The sequence below is a fragment of the Daphnia pulex genome, chromosome 11 (assembly GCF_021134715.1).
Source record: "Daphnia pulex isolate KAP4 chromosome 11, ASM2113471v1".
NCBI lineage: Eukaryota > Metazoa > Arthropoda > Branchiopoda > Diplostraca > Daphniidae > Daphnia > Daphnia pulex.
Genome location: NC_060027.1, coordinates 4,818,236 through 4,839,082, shown reverse-complemented (window position 1 = coordinate 4,839,082; position 20,847 = coordinate 4,818,236). Strand labels below are relative to the sequence as shown.

Sequence of the window (20,847 nt, the reverse complement as noted above, 5' to 3'; positions counted from 1 at the left end):
TACTTGGTTATAGTGATGGTTGGGCCCAATTTAGAACAGTCTAATTTTGATAGCGCTAAAGCAAATAATCGAAAGTTTGTTGTTGTTGACTTGTTTACGTTCTAAAGTCGTCTCGTTCACCATGGACCAATTTTGTTTGTTGACTGTTGATGCTGGCACAGCAGTACAAAAGTACATGAAAACAAGATTATCGTGCGATAACAGATCCGGCTGATGTGTGATATTATTGCCAAATAGCAAAGAGAACGATCGGCTACATGATCTTTAATTCTTTATCACCAGTTTCTACCGGTTGCGTGCTGAAGGTTACAAGTCCAGGATTCATAATTAAGTTTGAAAATGAAGCTTTGCGTAATAGCACTCATATTCGCCTTAATTTTAGCCATCTCTTCAGCGTCCAGAATTAATTATTCCGGGTAAAAGGTTTAAAATATAATTTTTAAAGAATAATGCATAAGTATACGAAAGGATAATTTGTTTTTTAAATTGAAATCGAAATCTCCCAGAACTCGATTTTAACACTTGATGGGACCTTATAATCAAACTATTTTTATAGGAATTTAGTGTTACGCGCTATTCCCGAAACTCCTGAGCAATTAGAATTTTTGCGCGATTGGGAATCAACTAGTTCGATCGATTTCTGGATCTTGCCTGCAGCAGTCAAGCAATTTGCAGATATTCGCATCAATGCAGAATCGTGAGTCTTTACTCTTTAAGCCAATATATTATAAACTTACAGAATTTTTCATTTTTTTGATCTTACGGTACGTGCGTTAGTAGATTTTATTCTAATTTTGCTATTCTTTCCCAAGTTACGCTCACGTCACTCAGCTATTGGCTGAGAGAAACATCAGTCATAAAATCCTAATTGCTGATCTCGGTCAACTAGACAAAAAAGAACAACAGAACATTGCCCTACGCCGTGCACTCTACAATGGCAACAAAGCTATTGATGTTGAAAATTATCACACATACGAAGAGGTAAAAATCTAACTCTTTGCCCAATAAATGACATCATACATGGCTTTTACTGTTATACATTCGTTCTGCATATAGGTGATGGCTTACTTGACTGACCTAGCTAACACCAATCCGATAGTTTCACTCAAGACTGGAGGTACAAGTGAAGAGGGTCGCGATATTGTCCAAGCAATTATTAGCAGTGACCTTTCTGCCAATAAACCCGTCCATTTCTTCGACTGCAATATACATGCCCGTGAGTGGATTACCGGTGCCACTTGCATTTGGATTATTGATCAGGTATTTTATGCATGAGTAGAATATTTTTTCTGATGTCCCTTAATAGCTCCTCTCCTTGATAAAACCGATTGGATCTTTAGTTTTATCAAACTGTGAAATTGAATATTTTCTAAACTTTTATGTGCATAGATTACAAGTGGATACGGATCCGATCCTGAAATTACTGCGCTCGTCGATCAATATGATTGGAAATTCATTCCTATTGCCAATCCAGATGGATACGCTTATACCTGGAACACCGTAAGTAAATAGACTTGATAAAAACTGCCTGAAAATGTGTGAAAATATCTTATTCTAACTGAATTAAAAATCTAAAAGCATAGGATCGTAATTGGAGAAAAACTCGCATCGTTAACAACGGTTCCACGTGTATTGGTGTAGATGTCAATCGCAACTTTCTAGCTGGGTTTGGCGGTACTGGATCATCAGGCGATCCCTGTTCCAATAGTATAAATTGTTTTCAATAGTTGTAGATTGACATTCTTTATTCCAGAATTTACAACATTTCTCTGTGATTAGCTTTCCGAGGAAATGTTGCATTTTCCGAGAAAGAGTCTAGCGCACTCAGAGTAAGTAATTTTTTTTTTATTTTTCAGAAATTATTAATTGTACGAAAATTCTATGCATGAAATCCATGGATCTTAATTTCTTATCTCGATTTTTAATTAAAGGACCTTATTGCCGCTGACCGCGGGAGAGTGAAAACAGCTGTGTCCATGCACTCCTACTCTCAAATGTTTTTGTCAGCTTATGGTTACACCACTGATTTGCCTCCAGAATACCCCGAAATGGTAAAATTTGGTAAAATTTAAAATGTGATCGAAATATTTTCGGTTTCAAATACATGTTGTGATTATAAATTATTTTTCTCGTCAGTTCCGTGCAATGGAAATCGCCGTCGGTGCGTTGACAGCTACTTACGGGACTAAGTACACGTACGGAAACACTGCAGTTACCATTTGTGAGGAGTTTGAGTCTTTTTCGTGAATAGTTTTTAGACTAATAAGACGGAATTAATTTTAAAAAATTCCAATTATTTTCCAGATATTGCTTCTGGCGTGACCACTGATCATTATTACGAAAATGAAGGGATCGTTCATTCCTACACCATTGAACTTCGTGACTCAGGAACCTATGGCTTCCAGTTGCCCCCTGATCAAATTGTGCCGACGGCCATCGAAACATGGAACGGACTGAAAGCAATGATCAACGCAATCTAAGTGATGCACAGCTTCGCAAATTAAGAAATTATCCACATGCGAGAGAATATATTTCGATGTCGGTCTAATGCGGCGGGAATAAAATGCTATTTTTCGCTACTTTTGAAACCTATTTTCATGAAGAAATAAATACAATATTATGTTAGAACAGCAACCTCTTTCTCTCGTTTGTGGTGAACACTCGTCGTTTATGGTTAATATCGCTGGTTGAATATAATGTTCAAAAATCAGTACTGTATGGTACATTTACATATTTTTTTTACGTTTATGATTTCAAATATTATTGCAGACTGTTTTTTTTTAGCTGATAACTGTTGTAGTGTTGTTTGCTGGTTACTTGTTGATAAGTGTAAATTTTGCTTTTTGGTTTGTTGTCAGGTCAGCAGTCCCGTGTATGAAGTTGAAAGACACCACGACATAAAAAAGAAGACAGAAAAATAGATAAGAGTATATTTTGTGTTCGTAATTCATAATTATATAATATAAAATGCAACGCATCTTGCACAACCGTGTTCTACATATGTAACAAATTAAATGTGCCGCACAACTTTTATTTCGAATATCCATTTTCAAAAGCTTCGTCTTTTTGGTTAACTCTGGGACATAGGCAACATATTTTTATAATTGTTACTCAGTTGTCAGTAGCAGGCTATCGACTCACGATTTGTACGACGACAGGTAAAACGTAAAAGTGAAAGATAAGGTTCTCAAGGTGATCGATGGGATATGTCCTATAACTTACAATTTCCAAACAATTCAGTTTCGACTTTTGTGTTTTTTGTTTCGCAGTCGTGATTAGTTCAGTGTAAAAAGAAAAACAAAAGAAATGAAGATCCCCATTGCGATGTATTGTGGATTGCTGCTGTCCATCGCAGCTGCGGCCAAAATTGATTACAACGGGTATTAATTTACTATCAAAGAAGAGATATTATTATTTACTTCTGCAATTTGTTATTGTTAAATGTCCGAGTATTTCAAAAAGCTTTCATTTATTGCTGATGAAGGCATGTGGTAATCCGAGCCTTTCCTACGACAACGGAACAATTGGAAGTATTGAAAGACTGGTCCACGCAATCCATTAACTTCGTTTATTTCTGGTTCCTTCCGACCAAGATCGGCAAATTTGTTGACATTCACGTCAGTCCCGAATGGTACAATGCATACTGTTAAATTGCTAAATAGCATTGCTATGACCAATACATACAGGCATATATTTTAATAATTTTCCTAACAGGTACAGTTCCGTTGTCCAAACTTTAAGGGACATGAACATTTTTCACAAAATTCAAATCGCCAATCTGGGCGAGATGGAACGACAGGAACAACAGAACATCGCTCTCCGCCGTGCACTCTACAATGGCAATAAGGCCATTGATCTCGAAAATTATCACACATACGAAGAGGTAAAAATTCACTTTTTGCCCAGAAAATGATGCATGACTTATTATGTATTTTGCACAGGTGATGGCTTATTTGGCTGATCTAGCTAACACAAATGCGTTAGTTTCGACCAAAATTGGAGGTTCAAGTCAAGAGGGTCGTGATATTGTTCAAACAATAATCAGCAGTGATCTTTCCGCTAATAAAACCGTCCTCTTTTTCGAATGCAACATGCATGCAAGAGAATGGATCACCGCCGCTACTTGCATTTGGATTATAGATCAGGTTAACCATTTTCCAATGATCTTATTTATTAATTTCAATTTTTGAATTATTAATTTTTTAAATTCAACTAACGCGCTTGAATTATTAAAATATTTTAGGGCGACACATAATCACGTTTATCAATGTATTTTCTTTTTAGATAACATCCGGATATGGTTCAGATTCGGAGATCACTGCACTCGTTGATCAATATGATTGGAAATTTGTTCCAATCGCAAATCCAGATGGATACGCATACACCTGGAGTAACGTTAGTGTGGCTATTATTTTGCTCACACTGAACAATGTGTGACTTTTCTTTTCTGAAATTAAATTTTTCCAAGGACCGATTGTGGAGGAAAAATCGCGTTTTCAACAACGGGTCAACTTGTCGCGGTGTCGATGTCAACCGCAACTTTCTGATTGGTTTTGGTGGCTCGAGTGGTAGCTCTGATTCACCATGCTCTACTAGTAAAAAGAAAATTTTATTTTACTTTTTTTTTTTAATTTTATTGCATTACTTTGATTTTAATTGCATTTTAATTTCTACCTAACATTATCTATGTTTTATCAGCTTACAGTGGAGAAGTTGCGTTTTCTGAGCTAGAGTCCTGCGCAATTAGGGTAGGTAATTTTATCATTAAAAGGATTCCCTATTTGTTTGTTTGAATCAAATTTAAATACTAATTTCGTGCGCCACTCCGAAGGATTTAATCGCCGCCGACCGCGGAAGAGTCAAATCGGCCATCTCCGTTCATTCATACGACCAACAGTGGCTTTCTCCTTACGGTTATTCCACTGAATTCCCACCAGAATACGCTGAAATGGTGATTCGTTTTAAACGGCTTAAATTGCTGTAATGCAGATCTTTTTTAACATTTCCATATTCCTTAATTCAGCTGCGTGCCATGGAAATAGGTGTCAATGCAATTACTGCTGTTTATGGGACTCAGTACACATATGGCAGCTTCGCCACCGCTCTCTGTAAGTTTCACTTTTGTAATAGTGTGTAGGCTATATAAAGAATTCATCAGCAGATATCTTAATTGGCGTGAGGTAATTTGTTGCTGTTCTACTTTATAGATGTCGGATCGGGGGTCACCACTGATTATTATTACGAGGCTGAAGGAGTGGTTCACTCGTATACAATTGAGTTACGTGACGATGGAACTTACGGCTTCCAATTGCCGCCTGATCAAATAGTTCCGACAGCAATCGAAACGTGGAACGGGATCAAGGCTTTTGTTAACGCGATTTAAGTGTGGTGTCGACAACTGCAGTTGTAGGTACCCGGTGAAAAAAAAATCTTGGATTTTCTGTTGAAACTAAAATAAAGATTGAAAATGTATCAGTTAAAATTTTTAAATGCGTAATACCTTGCATAATAGGCTACTAAAAAATATTTGAGCGTACGATTTTATAATATCGTCTGACTGTAGCTAAAGCAATTAAATTAGGCAACCATTTTTAATCAAAGAGAGATTGCTGGTTGAACACGCAATAACGGAAAGAGCATTTAACCTCCCTATTTGCTGATGTAATAAACAATTCAATATTTTCCACGAATGACGCAACTAGCGCCTGTGTTTCGAAAATTAATTTATTTTGGTAAACAAAAAACTGTATTTAAGTAAGAAAAATTTGTGTATGCGCCGCACATATTCTTATTTATCACATTTTCGTTTATTTGTTGAATGCAAACATATTACGGGCTTTCCAATGGCGAAAAGTAAAGACACAGTGTGATAGTAACGGATAGTAAAAACTGACATTCATCTTTAGCCAGCCTTTAGCCCACTTAATCTTGATTCTTCTCCCTTTAATAGATACTTGTAACAGACATTTAATGTGTTTTGTTCAATATACAAGTTCTTGGTGACCTATAAATATAAGAGATTACGATTTCTGTTTATAACGCTTAGCGCTTTGGTGGTGGACGTGAGCGGACGTGAGGTCTCCGAATAAGAGTCGACGACCGTTATCATTTGCTTGTCCAAACGTCACGTAGGCTCTCTGGGACGTAGGCCCTTGGGATTTTATAACCTAGAGAGAAGTTCCATCTTTAAAATGACCACTCCTCCTTATGGAAAAACCCTAGCATTTTTTCCCAGAGTTATTGCATAATAAGATATGTTGACTCAGCGAGTCCGCGTCGTCTGCTTCTACACCAGATTGCGATTTTGTTTGTACTAAGTTGTTGACAAAAATGGTTCCCGGTCTTGTTTTACGATCACTGCACAATGGTAAAATATTCTGAAGAGCTATTATTTAACAGTTCAAATATTTAAATTTAAATTATCCAGGACGAAACGGTGGTTTAGTTTTTAAACGTTTGTATTCATGGACAGAACAGTCTTTCCCTAAAATTACGACCCATTATACCGTCCATCCAAGAGAAAAGGATGCACGATGGGAAGGTATATAAATCTAGCTTATGAAAATAAATCTCGTTTAAATAAGTGAAATAGCAGTTCAGTTTGTTAATTAATATTCACCAGGTGTGGACATGGAAAGAGCAGTAGATGAGGTTGATGTTGTTATTGTTGGTGGTGGACCTGCTGGTATGTCTGCTGCAATACGACTAAAGCAACTTGCTGCACAGCATGAGAAAGAAATGAGAGTTTGTGTTGTTGAAAAAGCTGCAGAAATAGGTACTAGATTGTGACACCTGATTAACCCAAGTTCAGTTTAAATGTTGGATTACATAATATGTGATATCAGGCGGACATACATTATCTGGAGCTTGTTTGGAACTTGGGGCCTTAAATGAATTAATTCCTGACTTCACACTCCTGTTACTGAAGATAAATTTGCTCTTTTTTAACTGAAAAGCAGAGTTCCACTACCTATATTTCCTGGTAATTTAAGACTTTAAACCAATTAGCTGCTGTTGTTGAGTTCTTATGTGTGCTATGTCTAGGTTTGCCAATGCATAATCATGCCATGATTGTGAGACTAGGCTAGTTTGTTCAGAGGTTGAGTTTCTCAAGCGGAAGAGTTGGGTGTTGAAATTTATCCTGGCATAGCAGCATCTGAAGTTCTTTACCATGAAGACGGTAGTGTTAAAGGTATCGCCACTAACGATGTTGGTATAGCAAAAGATGGTTCTCCCAAGGTAATGAATCCAAATGTCAACTCCGCTCTTTTCGAACGTTACATTCTTAATGTTAATTTATTCCTCAAATAGGATACATTTGCCAGAGGCATGGAGTTACACGCTAAATGCACAATCTTTGCCGAGGGTTGCCATGGCCACTTGGCCAAAGGAATTTACAAAAAATTCAACTTACGCACCGAATGTGAGCCACAAACGTATGCAATTGGGTTGAAAGAATTGTGGGAAATTGATCCCGCTAAGCATCATCCAGGAAGGATAGAACACACTGTCGACTGGTCATTGGTATGTATTGAACTAACTCTCCTGTCTAAACATACGTACTACTTAATTCTTCTTGTATGGTTGTAGGAGAGAACGACATACGGAGGATCATTCCTTTACCACGTAACTGATGAAAACAAGACCCCTCTGATAGCTATGGGCCTCGTTATTGGACTTGACTACCGTAACCCATTTATTAGCCCGTACAAAGAATTCCAGCGATGGAAACTTCACCCTTCCGTTAAACCGATATTAGAAGGAGCGAAAAGGTATAATCCCTTTTAAATTTTCATTTCCACTTAATTGATTATCGTTTTCCATTAGGATTAGTTATGGAGCTCGTGCCCTCGAAGGAGGTTTGCAATCAATTCCCAAATTGACTTTCCCGGGAGGTTGCTTGGCTGGCTGTTTACCTGGATTTATGAATGTCCCGAAAATCAAAGGAACACATAACGCTATGAAGAGTGCCATGTTAGCAGCTGAAAGTATATTTGACACCATAAACAGCGAAATCCCGCAAGAAACGGTTGGCATCAACCCCGTTGTCTACGAGGAGCGCATTCGCAACAGTTGCGTGTGGAATGAACTCCAAAGCGTCAGAAATGTGAGGCCGTCGTTTAGCTCTTCGCTCGGATTATATGGCGGGCTTTTATACACTGGCCTTTTTTATGTTCGCGGTCGAGGGAAAGAGCCTTGGACTTTGACGCATCACGGTAGACTCTCTTGAAAATATTGGCTTTAAACAGATAGATAACCACGTTTTTGTTCGTAGGAGCCGATCATCGAAAGCTAAAACCAGCCGCTCAATGCCAGCCCATTGATTACCCCAAGCCAGATGGAAAAATTACTTTTGATTTACTGACTTCAGTGGCCTTAACAGGAACGAACCACGAAGGTGATCAACCGCCTCATTTGACTCTGATGGACGACACGATCCAAATCAAGCAAAATCTAACTGTATTTGATGGTCCAGAAGGTCGCTTTTGCCCTGCTGGTAAAAAAATTTTCCAACTTGTTGTAATGACGTAGTCTTGATTCAAATTATTCTTAATCCAGGTGTTTACGAATACGTGCCAACGGAAGATGTACAGGGTAAAAAGTTTCAAATTAGCGCCCAAAACTGCATTCACTGTAAAACATGTGACATCAAAGATCCCAGTCAAAACATCAATTGGGTCGCTCCCGAAGGAGGTGGCGGACCTGCATACAACGGAATGTAAAGAGGGCACTCGGCTTCGTTTGACGGATATGAATTTTAAATAGGCCTGAATAACTCAGGAAAAATCAATGCAATTTTTTTTTCAATAGACCTATCAACTCATTTTATCGAAAATTTCTCCATGCAAGTCTGAGTGACTGAATCAGGATCTTTAGCATTGTTTAAAAGAATGTTAACCTGATTAGAGAAATGCTATGCTGTGGTGTCCACGACTTCTGTTTGAAGAAGCATGCATTTTGCATTTATAGGCATATTGAAATACATTCTACGGAAATTAATCAGGATTTAATAAAATTTGTTTTCTAATTAATTAATTATAAATTCTCTGTTTATCGTTAAAAAATTAAAACATCCTGAGATGCCGCCGTACATATAGATACTGCATTTTTAATTGGTTAAACAAATTTGTATTATCACAAAGTATTCTGACATGATAACATCCTTTTCTTTTAAACTTTCTGGTGCGTCAAGTAGTGCATGGCATGGAGCCGTTTTCGGGTTCGATAAAAACAACGTTGTTAGCAATTCGTGAGACGATAGAGGCGGATTTGTCTTCGCCTAATTTGCGATCCCAAAGTTCGTGAAGTCTTTTTTATAATTGTTTCGAATTTAGTGGTGTGTAATAATCAAATGTGGCAGTCAAAATGATCACACGTTTCTTGAATGGAGCCTCGAAGTTGTCGCAGTAGCCGTGCAAAATGAAGGCTGCTCCAGGTGGAATTTTCTCCAAAGGACCAACAACAACAGAGTAGGACTTGTTGAGGATGGAACGGATTCGGGTATCTGATTCTTTCTTGATCGTTTCCTCTAAATTTTGAAAACTAACAAATTTATCAACTTTAACTATGACTTCTGATAAGATGTCATTGGCAGAATTCATTGCAGGTAATAGCTTATTTGTGTTGTTAAAAAAGCACGCACATAAAGAGAATCTTAACAACGAAAAAAAAAATCTAGTCGGTGCTAGGAAGAGGAGTTGTCTACAACAGTGATGTTTTGAGCATCTCGGTTGATAACAATCGTATAAATTAAGTCAATGCGTACAGCCTTTTGCCTCAAGTCGGGAACAGGTCGGGAATGAGAGACGGATAATTAAGGAAGGGGTCCTGATTTGGATGAGTCTAAACACGGAGCCACGAAAGACTAGACAAGGGGTTGGGTTTGTCCATGAAGAAACAAAAGGGTCCATCAACAAAGAATGCGCAACAACTCTTAATATGTTCAGGAGGGATCTTTTCTTGTTCCTTTTTTAAATGACCGAAAGATAATCGGAAGCTGGAGCGATGATGGTGATGGGTTGCTCTTCTTCGGGTGTTCCATTGCTGTCTGGCCGCCGATTTCTTGACGGCGATAGTTGCCTCGTTTCATCATCGAATCCCAAACCTACAGAGATTTCAGAAAGAAAAATAGTATCGTTGACTCATCGGCTTTCCCCGCATGTCAAAACGTTGACACTCGACACCAATCGACAGATTAAACCACGAATGGATCACAACGCAGATAAACAAAATACACCTTGCACTATCCACAAGTCAATGACGAAATAGATAACGCAATAACATACGGGATGTAAACAAAAATGAACAAATCAAGTATAATGGCATACTCGCAAGGGACTTGAAAAAATAGAGAAATAAAAGGAATCAAATTGGGCAAAATTTCACCCATTCACGCTGACAAACAAATTCACAGATAAAACTGGAAACCAAGACAATAAAAAAACTCGTGCCATCATCCACTTCTCTTTTCTTTTAAGTCCATTACCCAACATCAAAGTTTAAAGCCCTTCAGCTGAAGTGTGTGTTATTGAAACAAAGCCAAAACTCTGCATAAAGGACACTCGTGCACTGTGACATCACTTTAAAAGTAGAGAAAATTCAGTACTTTGAAATAAAACGTAAATGGAAAATCAAATCAAAACATCACAGATCTACGCATCAAATCTTATCAATACGATCTCATTTCCCATTTGTCTAATAGGTTCGACGATAAAGTCGGCCCGACTAACCTATTTTTTTAGACGTCACCAAGTCAGAGGGATGGCCGTTCCACATCAAGGACGCGGGCAACTCCTTCATGCTTACGGCTCGGAAACCGCGTGGGCCGTCTGTGCGTTTTATTTTTATGGTGAGCGTTGATTAAAAACATGCACACAGGACACACAATCCAGTCGGGAAGAAAGAACCGATAGAAAGCAGAAGGAGCCACATACATAAAAAGACAAAAGCCACCAGAAAGAGTATTAGTTGACCGACGTACCATCAAAACGATCATGCGTCTTCACTTTAAAGCGATACAATCAATTTTGACAATGAAATGTTAGTATAAACGGCACTGACCTGCTACTGCGCGATCAACTTTGGCTTTGTCCTCTACGATGTACCTATATTTAACAAAGAATCTTTTCAATTGGGAAACTTGGATTTCTCTTAATGAAAAGAATTCATACCATGCTGTTCCGAAAAAGAAGAGAGCACCGAGAACTTCCACGACTATCGTGATAGACATGGCCCACTGAAGGGCTTTGAAGTCGCCTTCAACAGTGGTGAGATCTATAGATGACGTTCCTGATCTAATGACAATAATAGAAATCGATTGATAAACTAAAAGAGCATAAAATCATATGATGATAATTTCTCGTTTTACCTGGCCAATCAAATAAGGAGAGCCGGCGTCACCCAGTGCGTGTGAAAATAGAATTTGAAACGCTTCAGCGGTTGATCGTCGCGTTGGGATTACCGTATACTGGAAAAAAATATTTAAAACAAAGTTAGACATAAGCGGAAAAATAACAGTAACCGACCACCAAACGAACGGAAGAACAATGACAATAATCATATACCAACAGGATATCAGCCACAATTGCCCAATTCAAATTGAGCAGGACTTGACCAAAGAAGACGACCACAAAGCAAGTGGTAGTGTTCCATCCGGCGATAAACAACGCAGCTAGCATGAGCGGAGTGGAAAACAGCATACCCATGCCGCAAACGATGGGATCGGCCCGCTGATAGCGGACGCGCAATTTTTGGCCGAGGAAAGATCCAAGGAGAACGCCCAGCAAACCAGCGATCATGGCAATCAAGCCGAAAATGTACGATACGCTAGGGTACAAAAATCAAACACAAAGAATATTAAATGACGACACGTTTGACGGATAAAGCATGGGAAACACTCTCACTATAACTTGATAAAAGCCCACAATCACGACATGATGGCCGCAACGTAATCGACACGATTTTAATTTTTACCAAAGTAATGTCAGCTACGAGGGACCAGTTCAAATTTAAAAACAACTGGCCATAGAACATGAGGGTGAATGTAGTAATGGCCGATGCACCTGAAGCCAGAATCAATAAGGTGCCCACCATGAAGTGTGCGCTTAACAATAGGCCCACTCCCCGCCCAATCCGCAAACAAGCGGATCGGCAGTCGGATAGACCCGACGAAGTCTCTGCCCTAAAAGAGATCCAACTAAGACACCCAGAATTCCGGCCAACACAGTTTCAGCGCCGAAGATGAGCGGAACGCTAATCATAATTAATTGGCAACCCCATTTAATTTTCAAGTTCAATAAATCAGTTTAGATATAGTCTAGCAAATCAAACGAGTTAAGATGGAAGTTGACGTACTCATCCAATGAAACATCCTGGTGACCTTGTTGAGTGGCCAAACCCAATGCGATAAACTTGGGACCCCACCATGCCAGAGCTCCAGCGACGAAGGCCACCGCTGTGCAAGCTGCTGTGGACATCACAAAGCTTTTGCTGTCGTGACAAATAAAACGAAAAATTAAAAAACGCTGATTAAGCGACACACTCGCACAAGGCCATAATTAAAAATTAATCTTGACTGACTTTTTGCCGAGTGATTTAATGTCGTCCCACCAACTCGTGGCTGAAAGATGAGCGCCTTCAGATTCGCCGCGTGGAGGATCCTGGACGACCAGCAAAATCAGGAGCACAGCTATGGCCCCGAAAACTGGCGTGACTCGAAGGCCCCAATACCACGATCCCATCACTCTAGATGCTTCTGAGCCAACGATGTAACCTAGTCCACTGGAAGTTTTTGATACTACGATCAGACAAAAGCTCCGTCAAGAGTAACGAGGACGAAGATTAATCATTTATACCTCCCGACCGGAATTGCGAAATAGAATAGGGCTAGGAATTTTGAGCGAGTATCGCCAACAAATAAGTCTGAAATGATGGTAGGTGCTATGGTTGAGTAAGAAGCTTCTCCCAAACCTACAAGGCTCCTCATGACCAGGAAAGCCCAGAAATTTGTCATGTAAGAGCCAAGTAATGTTGTCAGGCTCCAGACGAAAATACCGGCAGCCATGATAAGCCTGGATGGATAAAAATGATATTGGAACGAACAATCCGGAAATCAAATAACATGAAAATACCTTCGAGAGTATCGATCACCCAGGTAGCCAAATACGGGGGCGCAGATCATGTAAATGGCAACGGAAGCTGTTTGAAGCAGGCCACCCTCTGTATCTCCGATATTGGGATCACATTGTATTTGGGTTAAAATTCCTGTTAAAACAAAAAATCAAGATTAAAATGTGACTAACTAAATATCAAAGTGTTTTATTCTTTTTTTTTCATTCTGGCAGAGGTTCGGGTTTTGAATTGCACTTCTCCATGTGCTTTGCCAGTTGTGATACAAAACATGAACTGAAAATGTGACACATTATTGTTATTGTTCAGTCAAGATGTAACTAACAGATTCAAGAATTCCACCAATTACTTGTAAATGTGTCCATTAATGTACAACAGACCATATCTCCATAAAAGAAAACCAAATTTAAATAATCATGTTTGTTATTACTGATTGGGGTCGTAGGGACGTGCATATTTGGCAGCTGATGTAGGGCAGACTTGATTGGCCACTTCCAAAGAGGCATGCTCACCGCAGAACTTGCGTCCGGTCTTAACTGACATTCGGCAATATCTTTTCTTTGTCTGCAGGAAATAGGCACAGGTCACTTCAGTTTTGTTTTATTGCTGGAAGCCATTGAATTTACAATGGAATGTCGAGCACTGCGTTAATTTGAAAAATGCGAACCACGTGAAACGTGAGCAGCCTACAATCGTACACCACAACAAAGCAGACGAACTTTTTGAAAAAAAAAAATAACACACCGCGTTGATGTCAGGTGACCAAAATTCTGCTCATTTATTTCAAATTTTTTCTTTCGAGAATCAATGGACTGATTAGTTTTTTTCATAACAATTCGTTAAAGGGCAATTTTTTAAAAGTTTCAATATAGACGGTATTCGACGGTAAGTGCTTGTGCGTGACCTTCCTCAAACGAAACATGCCTACTGCGCACCCGGTAGTCATACCAACAAAAGAACGCAAAATGCGAAATTTGACATAATTTGCATTTTTCCTGTTGCTACTATTAACATGTCCCAGAGATGTTTAAATAGAAAAATGAACAATGTATTCAACGAATTATTACATCAATTCGTGTAATTCAATTTTCGTAATTGCGCAGGTGCATGCGATACCTACAGTGTGCAATCTAGTTATGAAACCACTGCACATTTTTTAGTAATACCCCTTAAGACATCATTTTTTTTTTGTTAAAATAAGGTGTCTAGTCGGCGGGGTTAATTCCTCATCTGATGGGAATCTAAAATTCCTCGCCCGGTTCCTATGCCCTAAATTCCCATACTGATACCGAAAAGACCCGCTACTGGCTTTGAAGGGTGATGAAATGTGATGTATAAATGTAATGTAATATGTAAAATGTAATATGAAAAATGAAATTCTTTATGTTTATAGCAATCCGGTAAGGAATTTGCGTAAGCTAGATAATAAATGTGCATGCGGCAATTATCAATGCTTACCTACAAATATGAAAACACAATCACACCAACTCATGTACTAGTGTTAAGTGCACATTGTTCATTTATCTAAAGTCATCTATGGTATAAGTTAATAGCAGTAAAAGGAAAAAATGCAAATTATGTGCCAGTTGTCATATGCCAGTATGTTATTGGCTTTGTCACGGATACGGGGGGCTTTTAGGTTGAGATTTGGAGCTGACATAATTTGCCTTTTTACTGTTGCTGCTATCAACTTATTCTAGATATTGTCGCGTGGTCAATGACCACGCTATGTGATACGTCTGGTATGTAGTCCAACCGGACGTACTGTATGACTGTGCCGGCCTAGCCGGGTATATAAGCGTAGAGCATCGGACTGATCGGGGCTGTTCCCTGGCTGTCCTTGGCTGTCTAACAGTGACTGTACTAGAATGTAGTATTAGCAATACACTCCTTATCCTTGTATGTTACATGGTGGAGATGCAGGCCTCATAGGGTAAGTCCGTTTTTCTCCATTGTGTTGTAATTTATTCGCAGTGTGTGCCGTGAAATTGCGGTGGTGCGGATTTGTTCCGGCCAAGCTACGATGTGACGGAGAAAACGGCGCCTTGAGTGCGATCCCTGGTAACAAGGGTGAGGAGAACGGAGCGGGGGATAAGTAGAAATTTGGGAGTAGCATTTGTTGTTTGTTGTTGATTGTTGATTTGTTGTTTTGTTGTTGTTAGCGCACGGTGAGCAGCGGGTTTCAGACCGCGGGCAAGATCCGGGGTCGCTTGAAAACGCACGTTGAGCGGAAAAAGCGTGAGCCTTTTGTCCGCAAGAAACGGGGTCGTTTGGGTTATAAGCGCACGGTGAGCAGCGAGCTTTTTTGGCCGCGTGCAAGACCTGGGGTCGCTTGGAAAAAAACGCACGTTGAGGGAAAAAGCGTGAGCCTTTTGTCCGCGAAACGGGGTCGTTGTAGGAAGCGCACGGTGAGCAGCGAGCTTTTTGGCCGCGTGCAAGACCTGGGGTCGCTTGGAAAAAAACGCACGTTGAGGGAAAAAGCGTGAGCCTTTTGTCCGCGAAACGGGGTCGTTTGGTTTGTAAGCGCACAGTGAGCAGCGGGAAGCGTCAAGCTTCTGGTCGCGGGCAAGACCTGGGGTCGCTTGAGAGCGCACGTTGAGCGGCAAAAGGTGTAAATCTTTTCGGTTTCCGCAAGAAACGGGGTCGTTCACAGTGCACAGTGAGCAGCGGAAAGTGTCAAAGCTTTCGGACGCGGGCAAGATCTGGGGTCACTGAAAACGCACGGTGAGCAACGGGAAGTGTTTCATTTCTCGAAGGTTGCAACATGCCGGGGTCGTTTAGTGTTTTGTTCGTGTTCTTTTTTTTGTGTGTGTTTGTTGTGTTGTGGAAAAGTGTGCTGTGTATGGTGTACGGAGACGAAAACAGTGATGGCCGAAGGAGGAAGGCAGTTGGACCGGTGGAAAGAGAGACTTGATCAGCCCCTATGGAACGGGAGATCGACAAGAGAATTGGCGATGGCGAGAGGATCGAAGAGAGACCGGTGAAGGAGCGGAGAAGACAGACCAACGGAGAGAGAGCGATTGAAAGAGACCTACGGGAGAAGAGAAGCTGCGAGACCGGCAGAAGGTCGGGAGCCCGACAGCAAGGCGAGCGGCGATCGACGGCGGAGAGAGCGACGAGCGGCGGAGAGAGAGAGCGACGACGAGAGAGGCGGAGAGAGAGAGCGACGACGAGAGAGGCGGAGAGAGAGAACGACAGAGAGAGAGGCGGAGAGAGTGACGGTGGAGAGAGCGACGAGCGGCTGCGAGAGCGACGAGCGGCGGCGAGAGCGACGAGCGGCGGCGAGAGCGACGAGCGGCGGCGAGAGCGACGAGCGGCGGCGAGAGCGACGAGCGGCGGCGAGAGCGACGAGCGGCGGCGAGAGCGACGAGCGGCGGCGAGAGCGACGAGCGGCGGCGAGAGGAGCGAGCGACGGAAGAGACAACGGTGAGAGAGAGCGACGGAGACGACAGAGCGGGATAGAAACAATGAAGCTAGAGAAAGAAGAAGGAACGAGAGCGACACAGGAAACAGTGACGGCGGAGAGAGCGATGAGTGACAGAGGAGAGAGCGACGAGCGACGAGCGACAGAGGAGAGAGCGACAGAGGAAAGAGGAGACAGCGACGGAGGAGAGAACGGAGTGTGATTGAACGGAGAGAAAAGTGACGATGAGAACGGTTGAGTGTTAGACGAAGGGCGGAATGCGCCGAAAAATTGTTTTTCCTGTTGTCACGTTATTTTTTTAAAATTACATATTAGTATTGCTTTCGATCAGAGAGACTAACGGGTGACGATCTGGAAGTCGAACTGAGTTCATAGTTTGTGACATTTTGTACGTGATTGATTTTTCAAATGGTTGCAGTATTTTGTGCATTTTTTTTTAAGTCGTAGTACTGTTCCGGTTTGGTTTTCTTTGCCATAGAGATGCATTTATTAGTTATTATTGTATGGATTTTGTGTTTGTGTGATAGGAAATTAAGCGTGAATGAATTATTTCGTTGTGCTGTCGATGCGTGAATTTTGTTCGTATAGATTTATTTTGTTGTGGATATTTTTTTGACGATTGCTTTGTTTTGTCCTGACTACTCGGCACGTGCACGTGTGAGATATTTCCTGACGAGTAATTTTTTTTTGCTGATGTGAGTTATTTGATATGTTTTGTATGTTTTTGAATGAATTTTGTCGTTGTGTTGCCGCAGTCGGGGACGACTGCGAGTTAAAGAGGGGGATGTCGCGTGGTCAATGACCACGCTATGTGATACGTCTGGTATGTAGTCCAACCGGACGTACTGTATGACTGTGCCGGCCTAGCCGGGTATATAAGCGTAGAGCATCGGACTGATCGGGGCTGTTCCCTGGCTGTCCTTGGCTGTCTAACAGTGACTGTACTAGAATGTAGTATTAGCAATACACTCCTTATCCTTGTATGTTACAATATGTATATATATAGAAAAATGAACAATGTCTACAACAAAGTAGTACATCGATTGGTGCAATAAAGATTTCATAGTTTCGCAGGTGCACATAAATAAATGCAATCAGTTGGCTAGTTAACAAGTCAATGCACTTTTGACGGCAATAATATATAAGAAGGCACATGATTTTTCATATTAAATAGCATTGCATATCGACAATATTTATCTTCCGGGAAATTGAGGTACTGCACCTTTTTGGACCAAGATGTGCTTGCATGATATCTTGATCTTCACGAGTGGAAGTATCATTTAATTTTCCAATTTATAGAAGATTCATGATTGTCGATAATTCATGTCGCAAATATTGAAGTTAAATTCAACCTACTTATAGTCCACCGGGAAACTATTTTCATTGCATAGGGAACAATTGACACACGGCATCTATTAACGTGCATTTACGGAATTTCGAAAATCCTATAACACCAAATGATGTACTAGTGCCTTGCGGACATTGTTCATTTATCTAAAGTCAAATATCCGACATAATTAAGTAGCAGCAACAGGAAAAACTGCAAAATATCCGCAAAATATATGTATTCACAGCTAAAGCCCCTCTCCCAAGGAGAAAACTTATCCACCCTTCTCCCCTCCCACATATTTAAGCTCGAGGACTTCCGAGTAAGACTCAACAAGGAGCGCTTTTCCTAGTGTCTACATAAATACTACTGCAGGGACCCCCCCCCCCAAACAATAAAAGAAACCCAACTTTTTTTTCCCGCGTGCAAAGGCACGCAGAAAATCGAATCATCAGATCCAGCAGGAAACAGATTTCTTTCAGTAGAGTTCCTCATTTTTTTTCTCTCCTCTTTTGGAAAATCTCCTTCATGCATAAACTCCTTTTTCTCCGTCAACTTTCGAGCGGATGAAAAACAACCATTTCTAGAAAGGATATGGAACTGACTAATCGGTCGGGCGTGTGACTGACTAAACATTGAGTTGAAATCGGATTCTTGTTGGTTCGCAGCTAGCACTTGAGTTGGAGGTCGGAATTGGCCATTTGGCAAGGAAATGGAATTTTGGGACCAACCTGCGGACTCCGTTGAAATCGCCGCGCTCGACCAGCAGCAAATATCGTTTCTCTTCGTTTTTCAGGATCGACTCGACGGGCAGGCCCATCACATACTGCGGATTTTCTTTGAAACTTATCTGTCGCATGGTCACAAGGTCAATCTCGTCATTTTTTTAAATTAAAGTTTTGTCATTTAATACCAGGCGGATACCAGGCTCTGCTGCGAGTCCCGGGAGATGAGACCCTCCCGAGAATCCGATATCTTTTTTCCTTCCATTCTTTCCGCACTGTAATTAAGTTTAGATTTAGATATAAAATTAATGTAAATTTTAGTTTATAAACCTTCCCATAATCAATCATGAATAAGTACACTCGTAAAGCGAAATTACGCTGTGATTCCCTGATTTCTGCACTGTATTTTGAATAAGCGACAAAAATCGACGCACAAGCTTCTCATTATTCCAGTTCATTTATTATTATCTTAAAATATTTAAATGGGTTATGGAAACAAATTACCGAAAAGAATTATCCATCATAATTCACTAACGCCTACAGGTTTCTCTCCGCCGCTCGTGTGCCAATCGGTGGCAATGAACTCTAAAAGGCTGCTGCTTATTTCAACCGCTGAAACAAAATTGAAAATCCAAACTCCAATATTTGATTCGATCGATGGTAAATACCGAAAAGCGGGTAATCAGAAAGAAAAAAACGGCCAAAAACAAAATCAAAGGTTTCCATCCAGAGAAAAGTCATTTCCTAATTATGAACAGGACGGAACACCATTTGGAGAAGCCGAATATTGTGGAATAATTCCCGGACGATTAAGCGGTAGCAATCGTTCAAAGGTTACGGGTCGTAATATCTTGTCCACGGACTTTAAGAAGAGATTCAGTTTATGTTCTAGGTGTAAGGTCCAGTCCTGTTTGAGGAAATCAGTCCAACAATTGAAAGAAATGTGGCTTATTTTGATGTTTACTCATTAATTGAGTGATATTGAGTAGAAACACAGTTGTCATCCGTCTTACGCTATTTGTTGGACGAATAAAATCTAAAATATCAAATGTGTGTTTAAGACAATTACCATTTTCACAAAAGAATTTGTAGTCACGGAAAGAGAAATTGCGCTACAGTTCGCTCATTCCTGGACTGATTAAAGAAAGGACGACGAGCATCGACGCCCAAGCTTCTCATAATTCCAGTTCATTAAATAATATTTTAAACTTTTAAATGGTCTGATAGTTGTTGAAACAAATAGCTAAAAATCTAGAATTAAATAACATAATTCACTAACACTTGCAGGTCTTCTCTCCCAGTCTCCCACACTCGCAACTTATGACACCTTCTGCAGTTTCACGTTCCCCGCCAGCCCTCGGGCGGTACGACACACACACGAGATTTTCGTCAATCGAAAACAAATCATCCGAGAGAGTTTGGTTAATGGAAAGACCCAATCACCAAAATGTTCTGCTTGAATATACAATGATGTAATTTCCTAACAATGAACAGGATGGAACGCCATTCGGAGATGACGAAAGTTGTGAAAATGTTTACGGGTATTTAATTTGATTTCACCGTACGAAGATTGCCGATCGTGCATCCACGTCAACGGACTTCTAGATGCAATACAGTTCATATTCTGGGAGTTTTCCTCAGTAGAATTAGACGAAGTGTGATGGTGCAAAGCAAATTTTGAAATTCAAGAAGTGTGCAAAGAAGTTATCAGCACATGGGAGTGTTGCATGGTATTGAAATGAATCCCAAGCCAACTATCCAACTATGTTTTGCTACATCAACTACTGACGATGAAAAAACTTTAATGTGTTTTATTGATTTCAATTAACATAAGTAGAATAACAATAGCACAATATGTATTCACGTTGTAATACGCTCATTTCGCCACTGATTGTAGAACTTGTGAAAAACATCGACGACCATGTTTTTCATTTAATCAGTTCATATAATATTATCTTCAAACTTTCAAATGAGTCGATAGTTTTAGAAACAACTAACTGAATATCAAGAATAAACCATAACAATCCAACCATCACCTGCAGGTGTACAAATCATTATCTCTCCGCCACTCCTGCGCCACTCGATCGCAATTAAGCGAGCAATAAAGTATAAACTCTAAAAATTGAAAATCCAAACTCGATATTTGATTCGATCGATAAACGATAAAATACCGAAAAGGCGGATAATCGGAAAGGAAAACGACCGGAAATAGAAATCGACGATCGTTTTTCATACGTCATAGA

At 40.3% G+C, this 20,847-nt stretch overlaps 3 protein-coding genes and 1 pseudogene across 5 annotated transcripts; 3 read left to right on the top strand and 1 right to left on the bottom strand.

Annotated features, from left to right (window-relative positions):
• Positions 1-257: 257 nt before the first annotated feature.
• Positions 258-2,634, top strand: LOC124207080 (carboxypeptidase B-like). The gene is made up of 10 exons (XM_046604373.1): positions 258-416; positions 557-697; positions 813-981; positions 1,057-1,260; positions 1,390-1,500; positions 1,584-1,707; positions 1,780-1,829; positions 1,932-2,051; positions 2,137-2,221; positions 2,305-2,634. Exons 1-10 carry the CDS (start codon positions 340-342, stop codon positions 2,478-2,480), a joined length of 1,257 nt encoding a protein of 418 aa, XP_046460329.1. The 5' UTR covers positions 258-339; the 3' UTR covers positions 2,481-2,634.
• A 309-nt stretch (positions 2,635-2,943) lies between these two features.
• LOC124207078 (carboxypeptidase B-like) lies at positions 2,944-5,472 on the top strand. Of its 2 annotated transcripts, none has more exons than XM_046604370.1 (11): positions 2,944-3,158; positions 3,270-3,380; positions 3,485-3,631; positions 3,715-3,883; positions 3,942-4,145; positions 4,285-4,395; positions 4,469-4,595; positions 4,699-4,748; positions 4,832-4,951; positions 5,024-5,108; positions 5,208-5,472. In XM_046604370.1, exons 2-11 carry the CDS (start codon positions 3,307-3,309, stop codon positions 5,381-5,383), a joined length of 1,263 nt encoding a protein of 420 aa, XP_046460326.1. In that variant the 5' UTR covers positions 2,944-3,158; positions 3,270-3,306; the 3' UTR covers positions 5,384-5,472. The 2 variants fall into 2 exon arrangements, with proteins under 2 accessions (XP_046460326.1, XP_046460325.1); XM_046604369.1 differs by having other exon boundaries at positions 2,951-3,192.
• Positions 5,473-6,120: 648 nt separating this feature from the next.
• LOC124207075 lies at positions 6,121-9,000 on the top strand (annotated as a pseudogene).
• Positions 9,001-9,106: 106 nt separating this feature from the next.
• Positions 9,107-13,838, bottom strand: LOC124207081 (protein spinster-like). 2 transcript variants are annotated; one of them, XM_046604375.1, is made up of 11 exons: positions 13,559-13,838; positions 13,131-13,263; positions 12,855-13,070; positions 12,580-12,780; positions 12,355-12,489; positions 11,565-11,826; positions 11,369-11,467; positions 11,172-11,294; positions 11,062-11,105; positions 10,731-10,829; positions 9,107-10,105 (listed from the first exon to the last, which is right to left on the bottom strand). In XM_046604375.1, exons 1-8 carry the CDS (start codon positions 13,632-13,634, stop codon positions 11,259-11,261), a joined length of 1,158 nt encoding a protein of 385 aa, XP_046460331.1. In that variant the 5' UTR covers positions 13,635-13,838; the 3' UTR covers positions 9,107-10,105; positions 10,731-10,829; positions 11,062-11,105; positions 11,172-11,258. The 2 variants fall into 2 exon arrangements, with proteins under 2 accessions (XP_046460331.1, XP_046460330.1); XM_046604374.1 differs by lacking the exon at positions 10,731-10,829.
• Between the last annotated feature and the right edge of the window lie 7,009 nt (positions 13,839-20,847).